At 37.6% G+C, this 22575-nt stretch overlaps 1 protein-coding gene across 1 annotated transcript in view; it reads right to left on the bottom strand.

The window, feature by feature from the left end:
• LOC124643384 (serine protease filzig) overlaps positions 1-22575 on the bottom strand; it is a 33885-nt gene that overhangs the window by 3387 nt on the left and 7923 nt on the right. The window contains exons 2-3 of the mRNA XM_047182363.1: positions 2089-4244; positions 1593-1734 (exon numbers count right to left, since the gene is read on the bottom strand). Coding sequence (XP_047038319.1) covers positions 1593-1734; positions 2089-4244 — 2298 coding nt within the window. The remainder of the gene's footprint in view (positions 1-1592; positions 1735-2088; positions 4245-22575) is intronic.

Raw genomic sequence — 22575 nt, 5'->3', positions numbered from 1 at the left:
TTTAAAGATATAGCTCGACATCTAACATAATATTTTATTTTCTACAGAGAAGCAGACGAGTATATACAACATGTAACGTAATTAACGCACACCCTCAAACACCCCAATTAGAATATTATGTTATAATTATAATACATTCACTGAATTCTTAATTTAACATGTATATGTGTTATGGACCAAGTGATAAATTGGGCAGTATACATAATGCCCGGTCATTATGAATAATGCCCAATATGAGAGTGCAATTTGATAATAATTATTCAAACAATCAAATTGACCGGGCACTATACATATTGCCCGTGACCTTTTGGGCAAAGTAATACAAACATATTTAATTTCATTTTTTTATTGTTATAGACATTTCACTTAAAATAAACTAAATATAACACATCCCATATCAATTGACAGAGTATAGAAGTAGGCATGCAACATGCAGCAAGCATGGCTTCTGTCACGGCTCCGGCGCTGCGGGGCTCCGGCGGTCCCATGCGAGCTTATCGTCGCAGATGGTTTTCGCCTCTGCGCCTCAGCTCGCAGGCCGCCTCGCCCCTCCGTGCCTACGCGGTTTTGAATTGCACTCTAGGGGTAGGGCAGACAAGACTACGTGGAGTCGGTTTTGCAGCGATTCGTTTTCGTCACTAAGTTCAGTTTTTAATACAATGTTTTGAATCCAAATTAAATTCTACCATAAAAAAACGAGCCAAGAAAAATGCGATCAAGAAAAACGAGGCCGAGTTAGTAAATTAGATGACAATTGTCCAATTAATAGTTTTGTGCCTAGACTTATAATTTCCCATTAAAATAGAACATATAATTTAAAACAATAATCATAAAATATGTAGCAAGTAACAGGATTTATTTATTAGAACAACTGCCACCCTCGCACCGCATAAAATATAGCTTTATTATCAAATTGCTCAACTGTCATGTAGCAATATAATAATGCCCGTGCAATGTGATAAATAATGAAGTTAAGATAGTTATTAATCACTTGGCCCGATAAAGCTAGACATTATTCATAATGCTCGGGCATTATAAATAATGCCCGAATTAATCACATGGTCCATAACATATGCATTGTTATTTACTAAATTAGTTATACCAATTCTTGGAGAACTATTTGGTCATACTACTACGCACGCAAATATCGCGCCGCGCGCCGCTCGACTCAACGCAACATAACGAAACTACGGAAAAAGTCGACAATACACGAAGTCTTATTACTTTGAGATACGGTCTATTTGAATTTGTTTTGACTGTACAGGGTTAATATGACAATAATTTCCGTAGTTTAAATTATTTTTGGGATAAAAAATTACCTATATTAAAAATGATATAAATCGATTCAGTAAACGATTCTGAACAAACTAATTTCAGGATATGCGTTAATTAAGTTACATGTTGTATATGGATAAGTAAGATTATATGATTAGTGAGTGAATGAGAGACACAAGTAATTTTAGGGTTGTGAAACTAGTGATGTCTCCTATATTAAGTGGAGGAAGTGTCTCTCTACAAATATTATTGAAACCATCCAACAACCCTTGTGAATGGCAAAAATCGGGTTATTTCATTTTCGGAATAGTACTTACAATTCTTATCATTATAATCTATAGGCTTGTCGTTGACGTATGTCTCCGTGGTGATCTCATCAGCCAGTTCAGTGGACGTGGTGGCTGCTTGAGTGGTGGTCGTCACCTTCTTAGTGGGCTTCGGCTTTTTTGTGGTCGTTACCTGAAAATGTTTTATCAGCAACATGAACGAAACGTTAGTGTCTGTCTTTTTTGGTAGGCGTTACGGATAATAAGAAGAAAGAAAGTCTGATATCAGTCTTGTCAAGGGGAAAAATATTGTTCCTTAGAGTGATTGTCATTCACTGGCTTGTCTGTATTCATGAGACATAAAAATATGAGCTGTACCTATGTCTGCTAACCTCCAAATTAGGTAGATAGCTTAGAAACAAAGAATTGGAAAAAAACACCGACGCACAGTGTAGTATTGCTGCTATTTGTGTATCTAAATTCACAGACATCCATAAAATTGACAATTTTCATTTTATTCAATTCAATTTTATTTGGCATAACTTACCGGTCTTCTAACAGGAATTGTAGTAGTCGGTGGCTGTGTCGTGGTGGGAGGCCGTCGATACGGCGTGGTAGACCTAATCGGCTTCTTCGTCGTCTTCACTGGAGGCCTCTTAGTCGTCGGCTTGGAAGTCGTTGTCCTCAAAGGCGGCTTTTTCGTCGTCGTCAAAAACGGCCTTTTCGTCGTAGGAGTAGTCCTTTTAGGCTTAACTGTCGTAGTCGTTATCCTAACCGCAGTTTCATTAGGCTTTTTATTCAGTATTACTATATCATGTAACTCTTGGAAAGTTCCTTGGAGATTACCAACGATTTTGTTGACAAAAACATTCATTTTTTCGTTTAGTTTATCATCCATTTCCCAAGTTGGTGTTGTGATTTCAGCGTCAAGCATGTCAAGTTCGTTGTCAGATAATGAAATGCTTGTATTATAAAGAGCTGGGTTTGATCCTGTAGCATTCAACATAGGGTTCCTCACTGGTGGGAAGTTAATCAAATCGTCTGGTGACGTCTGCATTTCTGGTTTGTTCGTTGTTGGTGCTTCTGTGTACTCCATTATTGGACTGGTCAGGATAGGAGCTGGTCGAGTACCTATCGAAGATTTGATGGGATAAGGTGTAGTCACAAGTCCAGGTTTTGGAGTTATAACTACAGTTGGTGAAGAAGAAGTTGGGTAAGATGGTTTTCCCATATAAATGTTGTTGGTTGCAGCTATATGATTGTTGACCGTAATCTGGCTCACTGGTTTCTTAAACGGTTCTTGTGAAATTTCTACGAACTGTGGTTCGTCTGCGTCCAATGGTGTTTTAGTTGTGTGTATGTCATTAAGTACTATGACAGTTGGTGTGACACTTGAGAATGTGTCAACATTATCATATGGTGGTGACGGAGGCAGTGCTGGTCTTCTTACAGGAGTAACACCAGTCACGTAGCTCGTAGATGGAGGTTTTTTAGCAGTAGTCGGTCTTTGCGTGGTAGTAGAACTGACATAACTGAAGGTAGACAGGTCTCCGAAATCAGTAGGATCAGTGGGATATCTATTGAAAGCGTCGATAGCTTGACTAGTAGACTGACTAGGGCTTGGAGAAGAGAAGTATGATGAAGGCTTGTCATCCTGTGGTAAGCTATTAGGTGTCGTATGCACATAGTCATAAGAAGGCTTTTTGCTTGGCGCTGGTTTCTTTGTCAAGTATGTAGATAAAGATGTAGGTTTGAGAGTGACGTAGTGACCAGTGGATGAGTAACTTGGGTATGTGTAAGAATAGGCTGGAGCTGGTGAAGATTTCGTCTCCATAACATCTACGGATGGAGTGACAGAGTCTTCTTTCATGCTAGGAGTACTGTCATTAAGCATTTGAATAATACTGTTAATTGAAGACAATTCTGGAGGTTTCTGCGTATCTTTTGCCGTAGATATTAACACGTAGCTTTCTGTAGAAGTCACAGGTTTCGGTCTGAAGATTGGCTTAATAGGACGATGAGTAGACACAGTCTTCTGAGCTTCTGTAGTTGAAGTACTAGGAGTAACCGTCGGTTTCGTTTGCATTGAAGACAGTTGGATATTAAAATCAGACGGTCTTACCACATTATCTACTACAGTCCCATTAGTGTGAACAAGAATTGTTTCTGGCCCACCATGGTCTATACTGCTATGTGTATAATAATCTGGTTTCGGCTTCACATAAATGATACCACTACTATCTTGAGGTGGTGAACTTAGTAACGTGTTTGTAATCTGTGTGAGACCTTCAGAAATCATTTCAGCGTGTTCTCCCTCCGTGCTCAAATCCTCAGGTATCACCGTTGTTGCTGCAGTTTTATCAGCAGGCTTATACCCTGGAGTCACAACAGGCTTGTAGCTATTATGCCAAGCGCTCAATTCTTCAGCATCATAATCATCACCCTCAGTCGCTTCTGGGTAATCAAGGTAACTCGTCATGACGATACCAGGGCCTTTGGGTATGTGAGACTGGCTGTCAGACTTAAGTTGGCAGCAGGCTCCGAAGAGGAAGCCGTCCATGCAGGCTCCAACGACTTCGCCCCCTCGTTGGTAACATTCGTGGTTGAACATGCATATGGTGTTTCCTCTGTTGTATTTAGCAGCTCGGGACGCTTTGCAGTAGGTGGGAGTTATTCTGTAGCCTCCGAAGAGTTTTCTTGATTCTGTGGAAGAAGAAAGAATTTGGTTATTGCTTTGTTTGATAAGGTTTTGTACTGTTTATTAATTACTACCTTTTATTATGGTACTAGGTTTTATCCAAATCACTCGAATAACAAGCAGCCTATCTATCCTTCCCTGACAATGGGCTATCTAACACTCATAGAATTGTTGAAATTGGTTTAGCATTTCTTGAGATTAGCGCGTTTAACCAAACAACTAAACTATTCAGCTTCTGTAGTACATGGCAGTTATGGTAGTTATGTAGTTATGGTAGTCCAATTCTAGGTAATGCAAAAAAAAACATTACTTTTAGGAGTATAGTGGTGGGTCGAAGATCAAATGCGCGGATAAAACCACGATTCATGGTTAGTTTCTCCATAAAACAAAATTCAAGTTTCTACTAAGGAATGATGACTTGTACAAAATTAACTTTATATTCAAGCTTTATTATACACTAGCATATATGTATGTATACAGTAGCGTTTACTAGCGGTTTCACTTGAGTTCTGTGAAAACTTTTTAATGAACCTGGATAAAATAAGCCTAAAGCCTATTTGACACTGAAAGACTTTTTTGAAATACCCCCAGTAGACCCCGTGAATTCAGAATTGTTCAAACAAATTAAAGTGATTTATTTATTAACTTTTCTTTACATGTACAATAATGATAAAAAACTATCCTAGTAAAAACAAAAAAAAAACTAAAAAGCGTCGAAAAATTCATCCCCATCGCTGTCGACTGGGAGCGTACCCAAGAGGCTGGCAGCATTACCTAGTTGGATCGCCATGCTGATTCTTTGTCCGAGGAACAAATAAAAGAATGTGTTTGTCTGAACGTGCAAGTTTTATCAAGGTTCACAACATTAGTTTAGAAGTATATATTGTTAGTTTAAAAAGGATGTTTAAAATCTAGGCACGGGAGATAGTACGAAGATTTCCCCATCTTGTGCTGTAAATTATAGCTTTTGCACGTATGTGTGACACTTTCTCAGTTTTCACTCGGCTAAAAGCGATTGCCAAGAAACTTTGCTGGTATTTTATCTGTACGTGGTGGAAATCAGAAATCGTTTATGTCAATTGGGTTATTTTGAAGGAGATTTGTGGGCCAGTAGTTAAGTAAAGTTATGCTTGTCCTGTTGACTTTTTGGATGGGTGGCTTTATATTTTCACAAAGAAAAGCCAGATAAGCAGTAAGTATTTATAGTACTTAGCTAGTATGTGGAAAACACTGAATACGTTGTTTCTACGTTGATTTTAAATCCTGATCTTAACTGACTTAAAAAAAGAGGTTGATAGTTTGATCTGTATGAATGTTTGTTTGTGCATGATTATATATCTCAGGTTGGGGTGAATCGATTTTGATGCGATTTTCAGTATAGTATTTGTCAAACTAACGGCCAGTTTCTTCATCAAAAGTAAAAGTCAAAGTAATGTCTAAAGTAAAAGTAACGGTCAAATTCGTTTTTTCAAGGCTAAAGTGACAGCAAAACTAATAATAGCAAAAATGAATTTGACCGTTACTTTTACTTTAGACATTACTTTGACTTTTACTTTAGCTTTTACTTTTGATGAAGAAACTGGCTGTTAGGAGATAATGTTTTAAGTAAGTATATTATTTAAGTCGGTTTTATTTTTTTGGTTTATCATTATCATTTTTCTTTTTTTTTTTAATCCATTCTGTACTTCTGACTTGAAAACGCAACAAACATACACAGTTACTATTGCCTTATAAATTAAATTATTAGTAAGGATTAAATTCCACAGATTCTTTCTTCCTACGTAACTTTAGCTCCCAGCTGTTAACCAACCGGTATTTTACTTCGATCTACTGACCCCCATTTGCTAATTAAGCTCGAATTCGTCAAAAAGTATCTCTAGTTTGCTCTTTCTATTATCATACATATATTAACTAGACTCAATGAATGTTAGGTACTGTTATGTAGGAAAAACGCTAAAAAACATGACTATAAAATTAGTATTCCGTTTCGTATAAAGACCCGGTCTAGGTGATTATTTTTATGTAATGTTTTGAATATTATAATTATGTTTATAATGGTTAGTGTGACATACTTTGTATATTTTTAATGATTTAATTTTTTAGGTTTTTTCTTGCCGCGCCTACTTTAGCTAGTTTATAAATTACTGACGTTTTCGAAGCACACGTATTTTATCCAACTGTGCCAGGAAGGTTTTGGTTTTAGTGTCTTCCTCCCGTGTACCTACCCTCAAGGCTCCTAGACTACTGAACCAATAAAAAAAAAATCATTCACTATTCAGAAGTTAAACTATTCCCGGCTATATTTTAACCGGGTACGGGGAAAAAGTTCTCCCGGGACGCGAGTGAAACAAGGAGAAACAGCTAGTATCAGTAAACATACTAAACAATAATCGTGACGTAGCTAAAAACCAATATGGCGCCGGAATCTCCGTCCCATTTATAAGGACGATTTAACGAGCACTTTCTTTTTCTTACAAAGGAATGCCTAAAGATATCATATAGATTATTTATGGCATAATAAAATCATATTAAACTAGACAAGCCTATTAATAAAGCCTAAATAGTGTCAAGAATTTAACCCGCTCGCTGTCTCAAACTTCGTATGAATGATGAATTAAAAGTCACGTTTAGAGCTAGCGGGACGATAACGATACGATTCATAATTTAATCTCATTCATAGCAATCAGATGTTTTTTAATCGCAAAAAAAACAAAAAAGATGGCACTCAATGTGACGGATTGGTTTTATGCACGCATATTAGCAAAAAAATTGAAAAAAATATTGCGCTATACATAATAGCAGAGACTTATAGTCAGTTTGGTAAACAGCCAAAAGTAAATCATAAAACTGTGTCTTAACAATAACTAGCATAGTATTTAGTTGGGATGTAAAACTGGCGGTCAACCTGTCACTCATAAGGCATATTCAGATTAGATTATATCTATAGACATAAATAATAGTGGTATTTACTATCATTTTCTCCGACGACATGAACTCCTTGTATGAACACCCAAACGCATTGGTTTTGGCACAATTAAAAAACCACGTCACGTCCTCGTCTCGTGGACACTAAAAACCTCAACATACTTACACGTTTAAAGCCGGAAGGGTCGGTAAAATTGATCAGGATACAATGTGTGTCGATCAAAACATGGATCGAATAGTAATTCGACTATTCGATTTCAAATGATCGAGTTGGACGCTTTCGAATTAGTGAGTATGTATGTCTGCATAACTGATTAAAATAAGGTTGTTGGCCGTGAATTTGGCACGATTAGACCAAAGGAATAAATAACTGCATCTAAATCACGAGTATTCCTATGGAGCATTTTTAGCACTTTCAAATCATTTCAAATACTTGTAATTGAGGTAGAGTTTCTCAATGAATTTGATAGGTGGGAATAAAATGAGAAATGTTGTCAATGATTTCATTTCTCATTTTTCGTATCATCCTCCGAGCCTTTTTCCAAACTATGTTGGGGTCGGCTTCCAGTCTCACCGGATTCAGCTGAGTAAAAGTGCTTTACAAGAAGCGACTGCCTATCTGACCTCCTCAACCCAGTTACCCGGGCAACCCGATACCCCTTGGTTAGACTGGTGTCAGACTTACTGGCTTCTGACTACCCGTAACGACTGCCAAGGATGTTCACTGACAGCCGGGACCTACAGTTTAATGTGCCATCCGAAACACAGTCATTGGTGTCTAAGATATACTTAGAAAGTACATACAAACTTAGAAAAGTTGCATTGGTACTTGTCTGACCTGGAATCGAACCCGCGCCCTCATACTCGAGAGGTTGGTTCTTTGCCCACTAGGCCACCACGACCACCACTTTCTCATTTTTCGTATATTCTATATTAAACTAAGAGTAAAAAAACATTTACTCGCAGAAAGAATATCAACATACACTTTGTGCTTTATGCCTGCATTTTTAGGATCAGAGATTAAACTGCGATGGGTTTCCATCCCTCCTCGTTTTATTTTTTCGTCTATTTCTTAAAAGTCAAACTATTTTGTTCTCCATGAGTCTAGTTTTCCGCTTCAAACTGCTCATTATCCATCAGACTTCGACAACCAGAATAACAGACCTTCTCACAACCATGTCAAGCCACGGTTGAGCTTCGAAAACCTGTAGGTCAAGGTTTTGGCGCGCCGAATAATAATTATGAACGATTTTAAATTCAAACGAGGTTGACTTTCCAATCAGTATTCCGAGCATTTATTTAGCGAGTCAAGTTCAATGTTTGTTTTAAGGAGAAAGCTTTGTTTTTGGGGAGAAATGGGGCGCTTTTTTTTGGTGAAATATGTCTTCTTGAATATATAGGTAGATGATTTTCCCGCAATGTTACATAGCTTGTTGTAGACGTAGTCAATGGTACAATAGATCTTTTTCCTCCAGATCTATTTTTACCAACATGGGCTGTCTTCTAAAGAGATCAGCGAGCTTCGCAGTACACATTTACTATAGTGCACTGCGTTCAGATGCAGGTGAACTCTCTATTCATTCACTATCGTAGCGCGATAGGACGGAAATCCGACACCATCGGAGAGAGATCACAAGCAGGACCAACATTTATGTGCTCTCTGAGGTAGCGGAAAATAACATGTCTATTTTTCAAATTTCCTGCAAAAATATTATTATAATTACAAAACACTTATTCAACTCACCTACCAACCATGACTAGCTCTAATGACATAACGATATACCAGTGTATTCCTACTATAGGAATCGATAGCATCATCATGTGAATAGCCGTTTCGCAACTATGTTGTTGTCGGTGTGACAGTACAACTCGATGCAGGTGAGTACCAGTGTGCCATATGGAGCCACTGCCTATCTAACCTCTCCAACCCAGTCATAATAATAGTAATGGCGTCCACGGCCCATTTCAGCCGCGGCGGCTGTTCTCTTAAGGAGATCAGCCGATTGCGCAGGACATATTATAGTGCACGAGCATTTGCGCAGACACAGGTGCACTCCCTATTCCTTCACTCTCATAACCCGATGGGACGGCAATCCGACACGACCGGAAAGAGATCAGGCGCAGGATCGAAATTTGTGTGCTGAGTAAGACTGATTGTCAGACCCGTAACGGCTGCCAAAGATGTTCAAATGACAGCCGCGACCCACAAATGTATCGTGCCTTCCGAACCACAAAAGAACTTGTCATGATGAGATGGTCACCCATCGGTAGTCCAATGGTGCTAAACGTTGCTTAACCTTATGATCGATTGATTTCCTCGGCTTTGACGAGCTAGGCTCTTCTTCAATAACTATAGAAATCAATAGCATATTCACAATAATATAACAAAAAGCGAACGGTGACGTCATGCAGTGAAAGTTACTCTCATTTTCGCCGGTGCATTCAGAGACAGATTCGTTCTGCTGTTTATGTAATTTTCAATAGCAGTTTGAAATGGATTTTGAAGATACAGGTGGAGTGGAATTTTATAGAACCACTAGCTTCCGCCAGCGGCTTCGCCCGCGTAGAGTTCGGTTACATCGCGTTTCCAAGAGAACTCTTCAAAAGTCCGGGATAAAAACTATCCTATGTTCTTTCTCAAAATCAACTTTATCTCTGTACTAAATTCTATAAAAATCAGTTCAGTGATTCAGACGTGAAAGCGTAACAGACAGACAGAGTTACCTACTTTTGCATTTATAATGTTAGTAGGGAAAACGAACCTAAATGCACATTTTATATGAAACGGGAATTGTATCTTAGCAGATGCATAAAATCTTTTTACGCTCAGTTTCAATTAATTTCTAATATCAAGCAATCGAGCGGTTATCTTATGTTCTTTCTCAAGGTCAACTCTATCTCTGTACCAAATTTTATAAAAATTTGTGCAGTGGTTTAGACGTAAAACCGTAACAGACAGACAGACAGACAGAGTTACTTTCGCATTTATAATATTAGTAGGGATTTAAAGATCATCTTGTTGAGGGCCTCATTTTGAGGTCTCTTTGGGTTATTTATCATTATCATTCCAGAAAAAATAGGATAGAGTGTCAAAATAGGATAGAGTGTCAAAATTATGGAAATACGTAGTATTTTAACTGCCTTTTGAAACATAACCTTGCATACCTCTCGGTGCAAATTATTTTCTTCGAAAGCCTATCACCGAGCAGGTAAAATCAAGAGAGATGCTTAGAAAATTCACATTGGATATCTCTGTAGTAGGACTTAACACAATAAGTAGATCCATATTAAATATTGGCCTCAACCTACTTGGAAAACGTCAAGTCAGATAATCGGAAAGGCAAGATTTCACTAATACGCATCTGCGCGCGCCCACAGCAAGCATGTGTTCACTCACAAAGGTTGCAAATTCGCGGACATTTTAGAAATGTTCGCACGCTTGTTACTGTTTCCTAGACCGAACATACAGAAGATACATTTGGGTGAGTTACCGTACTGCACAATAGTCGAATCTCACCTTTACACTTTATAAAATTCTGTCAGATGCTCACAACTTCTCATCCAATTCTTTTGTTTTTCTTCAAAGCAATTGAATTATACTTTTTGTGGACAAAAGTAAGAAAAGGTAAATTGGTTCAACTTTCATTGTTGTCTAATTAAGATGAAAAAGGTTCTCTAATTGGTTGTTACATGGGGAACGGAATCTATGTCACTAACAGCTAAGCTTTTACTTTTTAATACAGATTTTAAGTAAGATAAGGCAGTATTATATCTATGCTTGTATTAAAGAGGATTATTTTGGTTCTGCGGACTTATTATTTAATAATTTATTGGTATCCGATATGAGTTGTGTGATTTTTTTTTATGTGTTGTTTAGCGAATTTATTTATTTATCACTACTTAGTCTACATGAGTAGTATGCAACAAAGATAGATCATATCATATCACTACATATTTATTTATTTATTCGACTTACACGGCTTTAACAGCCAATTACATAAATCGTAAACTTAAAATTAAATTTAAAATAAAAGCTTAAAAATACAGTTAAATATAACTAAAGTATAAAATAATATTTTAAAAAAAACACATAAAAATAAACAAATAATAAAATTAGGAATTGTTTTCACAAAACTTTAGGCATACGCCCATTATATGGACAAAATTATTTTCGAATATATCGCAGTCCGGGTTGGCTTCAACGAGTTTGTTGATCGTATTCAACACGCGCGGTACGGGAGCCGTAGCGCGGGCTGCGGTTCGACACGGAGGCACGTCTAACAGACGATGCCTTCTGCTGCGGAGATAATTATTCAGCGTGTATAGTCGAATCAGCTCATTAAGGATATCAGGTGCATCTGTCAAACCTTTACAAATTTTGAGCATAGTTCCTATCTGGTCACACTCCCGTCTTACCGCCAACATGTTATACCCCAAACATCCCAAAAGGAACTTGGTAGGGTAAAGGTAAGGATAGTATCCGAATGTTCTTCTGTAGAGAAACCGCAAAAATGTTTTTTGCACTTTTTCTAAAAGAAGAGCATATTTGGCTTCATGCGGATTCCATACAGAAGAACTGGCTTCTAATTTAGTTCGTACTAGTGCACTGTACAGTGCGCTTTATCACGTGTTTATTGTTGAATTCACGGGCAATGCGGAGTACAAACCCTAACCTTTTAAAGGATTCCTTGGCAACCGTTGAAATATGGTCGTGAAAATAAACGTCATATAAAGTTCCGATATCTATCTGCCACGATGTGACAAAACTGCGAGCAAAGTGCTATTAGACGACTGCACTAAATTGAACAATTATTATTGGAGTCAGCCGAGCCGCTTTGTAGAATTTCAGAAACTCGCATAAGGTTATAGGTAGCCCGGAGGACACGTGGCGACGGCGTCCCGGAATGCGACTTAGCAGCAGTCGTTACAATTCCACGTCAGAGGCCGTCAGGTGGATTTAAGAAAAGTCTAACAGTCTAAGGGGCTTATTAGGTGATTAAACCTGCAGCTCACTCTATAAGGAAAAACACAGAATTTTCCTCGTCAAGGTTATTTCTCATTTGAAATTGTAGCAGTGTTTTGTAAGTCAATGCCTGTCATATTATATCTGTTATGTATCTCTAAGATCTTCACGTTCATTCATCTTTGAAGTCGGGTGAGTGCACCTGTTGTCGACCGTGCATCGTTAGGTTGTAATTTATCATTCTTTAAATGCGTCAGTAATGCTGTTTGCTCTGTTGTTTTTAAATTTTATGTTCATACCGACGGGCCACTTCTTAAGTCTTTCCCTTTCTTTTGTTTTTTCAGTAAGTTAATCTAGACTTATATGAAATTGTTATGTAAGTTGGGAGTTGGTGCTATTGGAGAGGATAATCTCTGGCTCTATTGAAATGATTATGAAAACTCGTTTTCCGATAGAAAGCTGCGTTATTTGTGTCACACACGTACATTGTCTGTTTACCGATGATAGTTCCCGCGCGACGTTTCTTTCGATAAGTAAGCTATCCAACACCTGTCTAGAATAGTTTCTGAGATTAGGGCGGTTCGTGTAATCGAACAAACAAACTCTTCAGCTTTGTAATATTTTTTATATGTAGTTTCTGCGAGGGACGCCAACAAGCACATCCACCCTGCAGCACAGACGGAAGTGCACCTATTTGCTAAACAGAGCGTGATAGAAACGCATACCCGATGCCGCTGCAGTCTCGCGAGCGAGCGTCATAATTGTACGGTAGGCATATCTGCAGACATTGACTAAGGTTAGTTATGAAGCCTCGTTGGTCTGTGCACGAGGGCTCAGGTTCAATTCCCGAGGCGGAATCGCATTGGGATAGGAAAACCTTCCGTTTAGGTATACACAAAGCGATTTCGGCCTATGAATAGCAGATATGAAGCTCATTTTAAAATAAATGCCATTTAGACTTTTGATATGTTAAGTTATCCTTACTATATGACGACGTATTTTTGTCAGATATGAACCTTCACAAAGCAGCCCGTAGATCAATGTGGATCAATCGATCATAACGTTAAGCAACCTTTGGCACGGTCCGTGAATAGGTGACGAGTTTAAATAAAACTACTTTTACGGATTTTATCGCGTTATATTAATATTATTTAATCCCGACGTTTCGGATCCTTTACAGCATCCATGGTCACGGGCAGACTAAAGTGTTTGTCGTCTTGATATATTAGTTACAAACAGCTACCCTACATTTTGTTGATTATTATTGACAATCCGATTCACGCAAAACGAGCTCACTGTATCCTTAGGTCGAGCAGTTGTAGGCTTGGATTTTGATTTAATAGTTTCTATGAAACGTCGGGATTAAATAATATTAATATAACGCGATAAAATCCGTAAAAGTTGTTTTATTTAAATGTCTAATATTCGCGTAAGTGTCAGAAATCAATAGGTGACGAGTTATGAAGAATTCCTCTAAGTTTCGGAAGGCACGTTAAATTGTGGTTCCCAGCTGTCATTTAAATAACTTTGGCAGTTGTTACAAGTAGAAGCCAGAAAGTCTGATAAACAGTATTATCAAAGTATCCGTTATTATAAAAATAAAATAATAAGTAGTTCTTTGTTAAAATAAAACCTGGTAATCACCTACAAAGTTGAGAACCATGTTTCTGTAACATTTATAACAAAAACTATTCTCATGCAAGTCAAGAGTTCAATGGAAGACGGAAGACAGTAAAAAGTCTTGTCTATTGTCTAAAAAAACTTTATATGACGTGCTACTGGATTCATTTACATACAACTATATAGTCTTTCCCTCGGTTTCATTTACAAGCTTCCGATGATTGTATATTATGTAGATAGAATTTGTGAACCAATCTAAACTAATATTACGAAGCTCAAGAGTAAACCCTTAGGAACAACTTGTCCGATATGAAATTTCAGTCAGTGTTGGATAGCCCGAGATACGGGTGAAACCCCTTGGCTACAACTAGTATGGGATAAATAGCTAAAGAGGAAAAGCGACATTACAGAACGGACCTATTATCGACAGACCAATTTTTCCACCAAAATAGTTTTAGTTAACTATAGAGGAAATTAAAATTATAACTTCAAAACATGTTATTTATAAAATCGTTGGCGTAACACTAAAAGTCCTAATCACATAACCCCCATTTCTCCGCAATTGAGTAATAGAGAAAACTTGTAAAATTTCATAGACTGAACAATGTAATAGGTAATTCAATTTCTAAAACTTTCACTGCGTGAAGTCAAAAGTAAATATTGTTCGCTTCGTTTCATATAAGTGTCAACAAAGTCAGCATGTGGTTTTAATGTTTATGAGAATCGTAATGTGTGTGAGATGATTTTGATAAGTAAATACCGTAGTTCTTACCACGACATTACAATTGTATGTAGCTTCCGTAAAAATGTTCGTTGCGTAAAAATAACGTACATAAGTACAGCAGACAGCCGGGGCTGCGGGATTTTTCGAAAGAGTTACCGCGGCCCTGGTACATAAAAGGCCTACGACGGAACACGACGGTTTTTAGTCAGTAAGAGTCTGACACTCCCTCGCCGCTGCTAACCCACAGCGGGAGGGATCATTTGATTATTTTTGACGTCGTTAAACAAAAGTATAGAGTCATAGAGACACAGCACATTAACCTACCTCAATCCGTTATAGATTAGTGGAAGGTTAATGTTTTTTTTTGACCGACTGTCAAATATGGGTTGTCAGAAGCCATAAAATCTGACAACCCAGTCTTATCTAGGAATCTCAGCTTACTTGGTTATAGTCTAGGCAGTTGCTCCATGTAAAACACTTGTGTTTTAAAAAATGGTATGTGAGTATACGTAAATATGTGGTAGGAAAAGGCCAGACAGATGACGATTAATTAAGAGATGCAAAGTTTGACTAGAACTAGCATATTTTTTTATATTTTGACTGCTTTGTATTCACTACTTACTAGCTAATTTTAAGCCGGGGCTCGTGTCGAGAACCACTAAATCAATAACATAGTCATAAAATGTTTTATATCTAGAAAATCATAAGACAAACGTTATTTTTAACAGATCAGTATTAGTTTTTAAAAGTAGAATAGTTTGATTTGGGTTCGGTTCAGACAAATAGAAATATGTGCGAGATTTCGTATTTGCTTGATTTTTTCTGGTTGCTATTTTTTGCGTTATCGTTCACACCAAACGTATTGTCCGCCGCTGACTGTGAGCGCGCGTTACGCAGTTTATTGCTTTTCCATATACAGGGTGTTTGGCGCATGGACCGACAAAAATTTTTGGGGGATTCGTGAGGCCATGTACTAGTTTTCACTCATAGACCCAATGTCCTATATGTCACTGTATTCGAGATACGATTTTTTTTGTTTGTTTTTAAAAATTACCGGAACTATCACCTTTAAAACGCTATAACTTTTCAGTCTGTTGTCGAATTTACACCAAATCACTTTCATTGCGTTCTCTGATGTATTATTATTCCAAATAAAACATAAATTCATAGCACTAGATGGAAAAAAAATACTTGTTGAGCTTCCAAACTCTTAAAAATGAAAAAACGTATGAAAAATGTCAAATTCAAAATTAATTATAAAAAAAAGTAAAAGCTTTTATGAACTTCGTTTAATAAAAAAAAATTGCCTACTTAATACCCTTTCCAACGATATGCCACATGGGTGTGAAATCATTAATAATGTCGTCAAAATCAGAGCAGGAACGAACACGCACTCTAACGTCTCTAACAACGAACCCGTTTGATAGAACAATGGTAAGCAGGTAATTGGCAGGTAAACTGCCTGTCTCTTTCTTACGCATGAAAAATATCTCTTGTCTTTGTCTATCATTGGGTTGGAGTTTGTTATGTGATCCTTGTTTAGTCGAGATTTGACTATCTCTGCTATCGGAAGTGTCCGTGTATTTCACGTTTTCCTATTTCGTTGTTTTTTGTTAAAGTTTGTTTTTGTTAAGTTTTGTTTGTTGAACTTTTCTGTTAAACTGTTGGTGTATTCACCGTGCTTGTTACAATGCCTAACTTCAGCAACGAAGAGTATGCTGACATGTTGTTGGCATATGGCAGCGCTAATTGTAACGCTCGTGAAGCGCGTAGAATTTACCAGCAGCGTTATCCTAACCGGCGTATACCACACCACGAGACGTTTGCTACAACCTATCGACGTCTGAGGGAGACTGGAAACATAAATTTCCAAGAGCCTCGCGTTAATGTGAGGCAACATAATGTTGTAATTGATGAAAGCATTTTGCAAGCTTTTGATGAGGATCCAACGACAAGTATTCGAGTTGTAGCTGAAAGACTTCACTTGTCGGTTTGGAAAGTTTGGTCAGTTCTTCGGGAAAATGGAAAGCATGCGTATCACTACACTTCTGTTCAAGGTACGTTAAGTACTTTATTTATTTTATCAGGCGAAATCGTAAAACTAAATTTTGAACCAGTTATCTTCGACCTTATTGTGCTGAAATTTTGCACCCAAAAAACTTGTATTTTAAAATGGTTTTAACCATACACTTATTTTAAACGTTTACAAATATCCTTGTAGCTTTACTGGTTCGTTTTTCAAATAAATACCTAGTAACTTTTATTTTTTCTAATTTTATCTTTTAAATTTATGTTAGTTTTTGCCATTCAAAAAGTGAATTTTTACCAGTCTTTAATGGATTGTTCTAGGTCTCATAGATGATGATCACAGGAGACGGCTCGATTTTTGCCGATTTATGATGCATACGGACGTAGATGATACAAATTTTTTAAAAAGAATTTTGTGGACTGATGAATCCAATTTTAATCACGAGGGAATTGTGAATCTCCACAACCTTCACCATTGGGCGCAAAAAAGACAAAATCCCCGCAAGAAAAGACAAAGTTCCTTTCAAACTAAGTTTAGTGTAAACGTTTGGGCGGGGGTTATTGGAAGACACCTGATCGGTCCACATTTCTTACCAGAGCGCCTGACCGGAGAAAATTATTTGAATTTTTTACTCGAAGATTTACCTGAATTGGTATTACCAGTATTAGATGGAGAACCAATTATTTTCCAAAATGATGGCTGTCCAGCACATTACCAGCGAGACGTGCGAGAACATTTGGACAACTGTTTTCCAAATTCATGGATCGGAAGAGGCGGCCCAATTCCTTGGCCTGCACGTTCACCAGACCTGACGCCCTTGGATTTTTATGTCTGGGGCCGTGCAAAAGAAATTGTGTATGCGACTGAAGTACCCACAAGAGAAATTTTAATCGAAAGAATAAATTGCGCCTTTGAAATTATGAAAGCAGAAATGCGACTGAGGACGACGACTGTAGAAATTAGAAAAAGATGCCGTGCATGCATTCGCAACAGAGGCAGTCATTTTGAACATAATTTATAACTTAAATTTAATTAAAACATTTTAAAACATTTTTGTGTTTTCATTACCCTGGCACTGGTTAATGTGTACCTTTAGGTTTGTGACGACATTATTAATGATTTCACACCCATGTGGCATATCGTTGGAAAGGGTATTAAGTAGGCATTTTTTTTTTATTAAATGAAGTTCATAAAAGCTTTTACTTTTTTTTATAATTAATTTTGAATTTGACATTTTTCATACGTTTTTTCATTTTTAAGACTTTGGAAGCTCAACAAGTATTTTTTTTCCATCTAGTGCTATGAATTTATGTTTTATTTGGAATAATAATACATCAGAGAACGCAATGAAAGTGATTTGGTGTAAATTCGACAACAGACTGAAAAGTTATAGCGTTTTAAAGGTGATAGTTCCGGTAATTTTTAAAAACAAACAAAAAAAATCGTATCTCGAATACAGTGACATATAGGACATTGGGTCTATGAGTGAAAACTAGTACATGGCCTCACGAATCCCCCAAAAATTTTTGTCGGTCCATGCGCCAAACACCCTGTATATTGAAATTGTCGTTCACACCGAACCGACTATACGCTGTTACGTCGTCTGTTGTAGCTGACTCTCAGTAGCCGATTATTTTACTACGCGACTATGCACGGCGGACGCGGATTGGCTACGCGGACGCAGTTGCCGAATAGCGCCGCTCCACCGCGTACGCACCGCCGCTCCGCCGCGTCCGCACCGCCGCGCAGTGATGCCAGATTGGGGGGATTCCCCTCAAATTTGGGGGTATTTTCTGCCCACGGGGGATTTTTTGGGGGGAACAATCCTTTGGGGGGATCAGCGGGAAACTACACAAGAAACTGTAAGAATTTTCACTGTACATGAAATATTTTTATTGAGCCTAAGTTACTATGGACGTCTGACATTGTTCTTTTCGCAATTGTTTAAACGTGATTGATTTGATTATAATAAATAAGTGTTGATTACAGTACAAGTTGTTTTCCTCTTACCTTAAAGTAATTGTCAATCTTTCTTCTGACTGAATAGCACGTCGATAATTAGTGTCCCTTTTATATAAACTTATACGTATTAAAGATAGTAACTCATCGAATGTTTTTACTGTCATACGAAAATATTTCTTGAACTTATTTGGATAAAGTCTATATTCGAAATATAAAGTATGAAATTGACCAAGAAAACATCTCTTCAAGGGATGTACCCACAATCTCTTCTTTTTATTATTTTCGTCTTCCTCTAGAGCTTCGCAAATGGCAACTATCTGAATGCGCATCATTTAATTGAAATATCAGTAAACGTCCGATTTTTTTAAAAAATACACTAGTTTTATCGTATGGGAACCACGAGTGATCTCAGAGATCGTTTATAAAATACTACGAGCAACTTCAAATACTGAGCTCTTTTATGTGTAGAATAGTCGGCCGCTCAGCGTACGCATCTAGTGTGAACCTACACGAGCGTATTCTTTTGTTCACACATGTAGCGCATCGTACGCTATAGCCTATTGTCGGCTTGGTGAGTACGCGTACTGCAGATTGAGTCGACGTTCACACTGAGGCCGACTGTGAGTATACTCACAGTCAGCGGCGGACAATACGTTTGGTGTGAACAATCCCTAAGAATCGGAATGTTAACCATCTTAGCACAGTTTTTTTTAAGTTACAAATATAAAAAAAGCCAGCCAGGCGCAAGTCAAACTCTAGGGGGAACGGTTCTGTACCATTTATGCATGAAACGACAAAAAAACGTTACTTTACGTTTGTTGTTACCTATATCGGTAACTCAACTAAGTTTGTGGAAATTTTAGCTTACTATCACTGTTAATTTGGGTACGGAACCTTTAAAAAATCATTCTTAATTAATTAATAGATAATCTAATTTATTTAACATCATCAAATATATAGGTAATATTTTTTTCCTGTTACTTATTTCTCCATTAAATTGAACTATCGGAAATTAGTAACAATACGCACAAAACAAATTGTTACGTGACTCACTAAATTCGTAAAAGATGACTCAAGCATTATTTCCAAAAATACGATATGATGCATACAAGACATATCACACAGGTATGCTAGTGAAAGTTTTCACAAATTCCGTCCGATCTCCGAGATACCGGCAAACAAATGGATTAAATAAAAAAGAAAAAAGGTGTGTTTGTAAAATAAGTAACGTCATTGTGGTGCAAAGGTTAATAAGCCTTTTCTTTGAAGATGAGGTTGCAGATTCTATGTTTGGTTGCTGACTTATGCTGACTCGAAATACTCTGACAAAGACTGAGTATTTTGTATACTCTTATTGAAGTGCGTTTACTATGTATGGGGTCTTGGGTTCAATTCCCGGGTCGGCCCGCTTTGTGGGTTTTAGAAACCCTCACAAAGCAGCTCAGAGTCTGGAAGTTGGTGATTGATACACCCGTGCATCGGACAGCACGTTAATGTCGGTCCTGCGCCTGATCTCTCTCCGGTCGTGTCGGATTGTTATGAGAGTGAAGGAATAGGGAGTGCACCTGTGTCTGCGCAAATGCTTGTGCACTATAATATGTCCTGCGCAGCTGGCTGATCTCCTTATATGAGAACAGCCGTCGTAGCTGACAATAGGCCTTGGACACCACTCTGAAGCGCAATGTTTTCAACTTCAAACTACATATTTCACAAAGAGTCAGTACCCCTTTAACCATCCTCAATTTCCGCGACCTTAAAATCGGAATACAACTTGAAATTGACCTCAAAAACCCGCACAAACGACAGACGCACCTTACTTGTGTCTATAAACCCAGATTCAAGTACCATTCGTACACCTGCCTCGTCTATGAGTTTCACTTTCTTTGACCCAAACATTTTACTTTCAAACAACTGTACTGACTAACTTTTGTTTGATATTGAAGTCGCGTTTGGTGGGCTGCGAAAATTAATTGGGATTTTGGTTGTTTGTAATAATATAAGGTTTATGAATTTTGAAGGGTTTCTGGATTTTTGTAATTTTGACTAGTATTTACCAAGTCGAACCAGTGTTTATTAATATTTATTCAAACAAAGTATGTAACTCTTCAGCTTTACAATATTAGTATAAATAAATGTAAAGCCTATTTACCATAGAGAAATAGATCGCTTTCTATAGAAAATGGAAAGTATACTTAGACAGAATTATTCATCAATCAGATCTATTTTATTTAGATTTCTAATTTTCTAGATACAAATCGGATGTCTGTTTTCAATGCTGGTGTATTGCTATCTGATGGATCTATTTATTTAGTAGACAGAAGATCTAAGCTCGATGGCAAGTTTAGAAGTGCATTTTATATTTGTTTGATAAAAAAAAAAAAACTACTTACGATTTTTTCTACGTCCTTAGTAGAAAAAATACCTACTTAGATAAGCGTCATTATGCATACATACCGTCTTACCACAAAAACTTTTTAACGTCAGTTTAAGACTTGTCTAAAAAAATGTCAAATTATGACGTTGACATATGGTTCATTTTGGAGCCACATTTTTTTTAGACAAGTGTAAAACAGTGTTTAAAGTTTTTGTAGTAAGGCCAATAATGTTTAGAGCATTTTTTGTGTTATTGTAATCACCACTTTTAATAAAGGGTATAATTTAGGCGGTCACCAAAAATATTTTTAAGACTCTAAGCAGAGGCACCAAATAAAATAAACAACTCCAAAAAAAATAAATTGACTTTATTAAAAGGGCACTAAAGTATATAATATTATGATCCAAAAAAAATAAAATAACATCAGAAAAATCGCAAATCTCGCACTCATATTATTTTTGGTTCCCAAAATGGATTAATGGTCACCAAATTCTATCCAACTAAAAGATTAATATTACCACCAAAAATCAAAGTTAGTGACGAAAACGAATCGCTGCAAAACCGACTCCACGTAGTCTTGTCTGCCCTACCCCTAGAGTGCAATTCAAAACCGCGTAGGCGCGGAGGGGCGAGGCGGCCTGCGAGCTGAGGCGCAGGTAGTTTTAAGGCTCGCCACTGCGGCTGAGGCTGGCCGGCGGAGCCGGCCAGCAAGCCGAAGCTGCGGTGGTGAGCGTGAAAACCATCTGCGACGATAAGCTCGCATGGGACCGCCGGAGCCCTGCAGCGCCGGAGCCGTGACAGAAGCCATGCTTGCTGCATGTTGCGTGCTTACATTTTAAACGCACTGAGTTACACACAAATTCATATAACAATAAATAAGCGACGTACGTTTGGGAACCCTAGTATATTAATTGGTATTTGGGAAATATTCTAGCGATCGTTAGCTTTTTTAGTCTAACAAAAATGACCAAATTAGGAGTCATGGTATTACATAATTGGTAACATCTAAGTAGTGACAATATATAATATTTGGTCTAAAGTGTATTTTAAAGGCGTCCATATATTTTTTTAGTAGTTAATAATATGAAAAAATGGTTTTATCTAATAATATTTTTGGAAACGTTATTTGGTGACCATTTATCCATTTTGGTAACCGTTTAGAATTTTTTTGGTTGTAAAATAGGTACTTTTTTGGGTGGTGTTTAAACACAAGCCTTTAATAAATGATACATAGACAGTCAACATGTTCTTACGATATGTTTTCAAAATATTATTATGTACCTATGTATAGTTTATGTAAAGCAGTCGTGGTGGCCTAGTGGGTAAAGGACCAATCTCTCAAGTATGAGGGCGCGGGTTCGATCCCAGGTCAGGCAAGTACCAATGCAACTTTTCTAAGTCTGTATGTACTTTCTAAGTATATCTTAGACACCATTGGCTGTGTTTCGGATGGCACGTTAAACTGTAGGTCCCGGCTGTCATTGAACATCCTTGGCAGTCGTTACGGGTAGTCAGAAGCCAGTAAGTCTGACACCAGTCTAACCAAGGGGTATCGGGTTGCCCGGGTAACTGGGTTGAGGAGGTCAGATAGGCAGTCGCTTCTTGTAAAGCACTGGTACTCAGCTGAATCCGGTTAGACTGGAAGCCGACCCCAACATGATTGGGAAAAAGGCTCGGAGGATGATGTATAGTTTATGTAAACTTAAACTTGCTGAAGTTTTCGGTACAAAAACTTCTGT

This window comes from Helicoverpa zea, chromosome 27, assembly GCF_022581195.2.
Source record: "Helicoverpa zea isolate HzStark_Cry1AcR chromosome 27, ilHelZeax1.1, whole genome shotgun sequence".
In the NCBI taxonomy this organism is placed as follows: Eukaryota; Metazoa; Arthropoda; class Insecta; order Lepidoptera; family Noctuidae; genus Helicoverpa; species Helicoverpa zea.
The sequence above is the reverse complement of the archived record's forward strand: the minus strand, read 5'-3'. Positions and strand labels throughout refer to the sequence as shown.